Source organism: Charadrius vociferus, unplaced genomic scaffold (genome assembly GCF_000708025.1).
Source record: "Charadrius vociferus isolate BGI_N301 unplaced genomic scaffold, ASM70802v2 scaffold179, whole genome shotgun sequence".
Classification (NCBI taxonomy): domain Eukaryota; kingdom Metazoa; phylum Chordata; class Aves; order Charadriiformes; family Charadriidae; genus Charadrius; species Charadrius vociferus.
The window spans coordinates 3,069,803-3,073,344 of NW_009650072.1; the positions used below are offsets into that span (position 1 = coordinate 3,069,803).

At 46.6% G+C, this 3,542-nt stretch overlaps 1 protein-coding gene across 1 annotated transcript; it reads right to left on the bottom strand.

Annotated features, from left to right (window-relative positions):
- Positions 1 to 286: 286 nt before the first annotated feature.
- MYOD1 (myogenic differentiation 1) lies at positions 287 to 3,475 on the bottom strand. Its single transcript, XM_009892016.1, is given in 4 exon segments — positions 287 to 754; positions 1,372 to 1,450; positions 2,938 to 3,325; positions 3,327 to 3,475. Coding segments are annotated over 4 exon segments (867 nt in total). The 3' UTR covers positions 287 to 503.
- Between the last annotated feature and the right edge of the window lie 67 nt (positions 3,476 to 3,542).

Sequence of the window (3,542 nt, forward strand, 5' to 3'; positions counted from 1 at the left end):
TTTTCTTTTGTTTTTAATTTTTGGTTTTGTTTCTTTTTTTTTTTTTTCTTTCTTTTCTTATTTTTTTCCCCTTTTTTTTTTGCAAAGCAACTCTTATTTACAATTATACAAAAAGTTTTATAAAAAATGGTCCACAACCTTATTTTGGCCAGAACAGGAGTAATAGGAAGGATCTGTCATGCCACCACTGCTGCAGATTTCTATTATCCTCTGCTTTCAAGAGCCAGGTTCCTATTCCCCAAAGCCCAGATTAAACATTGGCCATTTCATGGTATACAATTTTATCTCTAGACATATTAAATAACTTTAGTTTAACAACCAATAAATAACTGGGTGTATTTTGAAGTAATACAGGTTTGAAAAGTTATATAGTTGAAGGAATTTTGAGTGATATTTTAAAACTGGAACAAGTCTTAAGAAGTCTCTTCAGTCTTAGAAGGCAGGTCTCGGAGCGTGGATGAATGGAGCAATTTCTTTTCAGCGCAGTCAAGCCGGACCTGCCTTTATAGCACTTGGTAGATAGGGTTGCTGCTGCTGTTATCTTGGGGAAGTGGGGTGCAGCTGGTAGGGGAAGGAATCTGGGCTCCGCTATCATTCAGATTCGCTCCTTCTGGGGGGGAACAGGGACTCCCTTCAGCAACAGTTTCCACTGGAGGCAGTATAGGACATGTGGAGTTATCTGTGGAAATCCTCTCTACAATGCTCGAGAGGCAATCGAGGCTGGAAACAACAGAACTCTTGCCATGCTTTGGATCTAAAAAACAGACAAAAAGGTGCTCAGTTTATCCAATGGGTACTCAGCGTCAGTGGGATGTAGTTCTTTCATAAAACCCCCGTGAGTGGCTGACAGTATGATTCTGTGAGCATGTGAAGATTCAGAGGAAATGAATATTGGTGAAGAACACCAATTATCAGAAAACAGAGATTGCAATTGCAAAATGGAAGAGAGACACAACAACAAAGTATGCTGCTTTGAGGGCAGGGTGGATCCAGAACTTCACTTTAGTCCATAGAAAGGGAAGGGAAGATTTTAAATCAATCAGCAATTTCTCCAGTTTGGATCAATGACAGACAGAGTTAGAAGAGTCTTCATGCAAAATATGGTTAAACACTGAAAATTAATTGCAGGGAGAAATATATTTTTATCTAGATGTTATATTTGCAAAATAGGAAATGCAGCTATAAAATACATCTAGAAGAAATCCAATGCTTCTATTAGCATCAGCTGCTTGCTGGCTGAAAAGGCAGGTTCCTCTTTCGGCCCAGCTGGGGTCAGCTAAACAACTGGGGATAGAGAAGGCACGGGAGAGTCTGCTGCATTGACTGCCTCTGTCTCCATGTTTCACAGAGCCATTAACGGCACATACTTACCATTTGGTGATTCTGCGTAGTAGCTGCTGTCATAGCTGTTTCTTCTGCGAGAGCTGCAAGGAGGCCCGCTGTACTCCATCTGGAAAGGAGAGCAATCTGAGTGAGGTCACTGGCTGGGGACAGCATTTACTGAAATCCCAGCAACCCCAATTTCATATTTCAGCCCCTAGTCTGTGCCATCATTACAGTCCTGGCTGAAATGCTATCAAGTTGTTTCTTTGAATGTGGTAGAACTTAGCTTGGCTAGAAGGGGATTCACCCCAGAATATTTTATGTGGCACAGCTGTTCCAAAGGAAAATTACCGTTGTTGTTGCATCGAATGCTGTAGCTTTATCAATGAGATGAGTTTTTCCAGCATTCTGATCAGATACTGTCCTATGTGTATCTTCAATTTACAACAGGGAGACCAAAGGGGGAATGAGGTTTTTCTATTTTAATTTTTGAAGGTTTTGCCAAACATAAGTTCCTCTCAAAAAGGTTCTGTCTACATTTGTCCCTTTTTATTTCCTTTAGTTTCTCTTCTGATTTCCATTTTGTACAGAAAAAGCCCCAAAACATTGACCAATATATTTGTTTCCAATACCTTAATCCGCAAGGCAATTACTCTTAGTGACAAAAGAAAAACACTGTATTTTGAGAAAGGATCATTTGTGAAAATCTTCTCTCCAATCTGACAACTGTCTCATAATTGCAGGTATTCAACTCATTAATGATTATGCCCACCAGAGCACAGAAAAAAATCTCAGGTTTTAAAGTGTAGTGGATATCCCATCCCAGACAGCTGCCCTGCACTCCTGCGTCTCACCCCCGCAGTCAGACCAGAGTCTGAGCCTATAGTCCCAGCACAAAAATGCAGTGATGAGACACCCTGTCTGGCACCCACCCTTCTTCTCCCCTTGACATAACGTACAAGCAGGCCTTAAAGCCTGGGCTCTCCTTCCTATTGCTGGTAAATGTCTATGGAGAGGATGGCGAGAGGAGAAATTGAGAACCTTTTTCTTAGAGGTCAAGAAAAACAATTCCTGTTGCTTGGAACCTCCTGCTGTTATCATGACAAATCGCAGAAAACAAAACCCAGATTCTTATCAGTACCCCTGTAACTACTATGACCGAGGGGGACCTTCCTCTGCTGTCCTTAGAGGATTCAAAGGTAATGGTACAGCAGAAGATGGAAACAAAGATGCCCCAGCAGCTATGGGAGCACAGGCAGGGCTCAGACCCCATCATGTCCCCAGGTACCCATCCCAGGCAGCTTCTCAAAGTGCTCTGCCAGCAGCTCTCCCCTGGCTCCCCCAGGACAAAAGGGGACCTGCCTAACTTCTCATCCCAGGGAAAAAAGTGTGTAAGAGTTTTTTCTTCTTTCCCAGAGATCCTGGCATGCAGGAACCCCACCTCCCTTTGCTGCTGGAGCTCAAGGCACAAGAAAGGACTTTGTCTTCTGCCTGGGGAGATACGGAAGGCAGCTGCTATCAGAAAGGCAGGAGGAGGCGACTCGCCCTGCGCAGGTTTGGACCGACAGTGTCCGGGGCGGCGTGGTGGTAGGGTGTCCTCCCTGGCGCACTCACCATGCCATCGGAGCAGTTGGAGCGGGGGCTGGAGGCATCCGATTCCCCACTGTAGTGCTCCAGCACCGGGTAATAAGCGTCCTCCTGCTCCCGCAGCAGTGCCTGCAGGCTCTCGATGTAGCGGATGGCGTTGCGCAGGATCTCCACCTTGGGCAGGCGCTGGTTGGGGTTCGCCACAGTCCGCCTTTTCAGAGCCTCGAAGGCTTCGTTGATCTTCTTCAGTCTCCTCCTCTCCCGCAGGGTGGCTGCTTTCCGTCTGTCCGTGGGGGCCGACTTTCTCTTGCAAGTTTTACAAGCCCAGATCAAACACTGGCCGGGGCAGTGAGGGGGTTGTAGTCCCGGGGGTGCCAGCACATGCTCTTCTCCGCTGCTGTCACTGCTGGCTTCTGAGACCCCCCACATGCACCAGCCGGGGGTCCAGGTCCTCGAAGAAGTGCATGTCCGATGTGTTGAAGCACGGGTCATCGTAGAAGTCATCAGCGGCTGCGAAGGAGCAGAGAGAACCCTCCGTCATTTCCATGGGGCCCAGTAAATCCATGGGGGCAGCGGAGGAGACAGTGGCTGGGCCAGAGGGGGTGAGTGAGGGGGTCAGAAGAGAGGGGGCT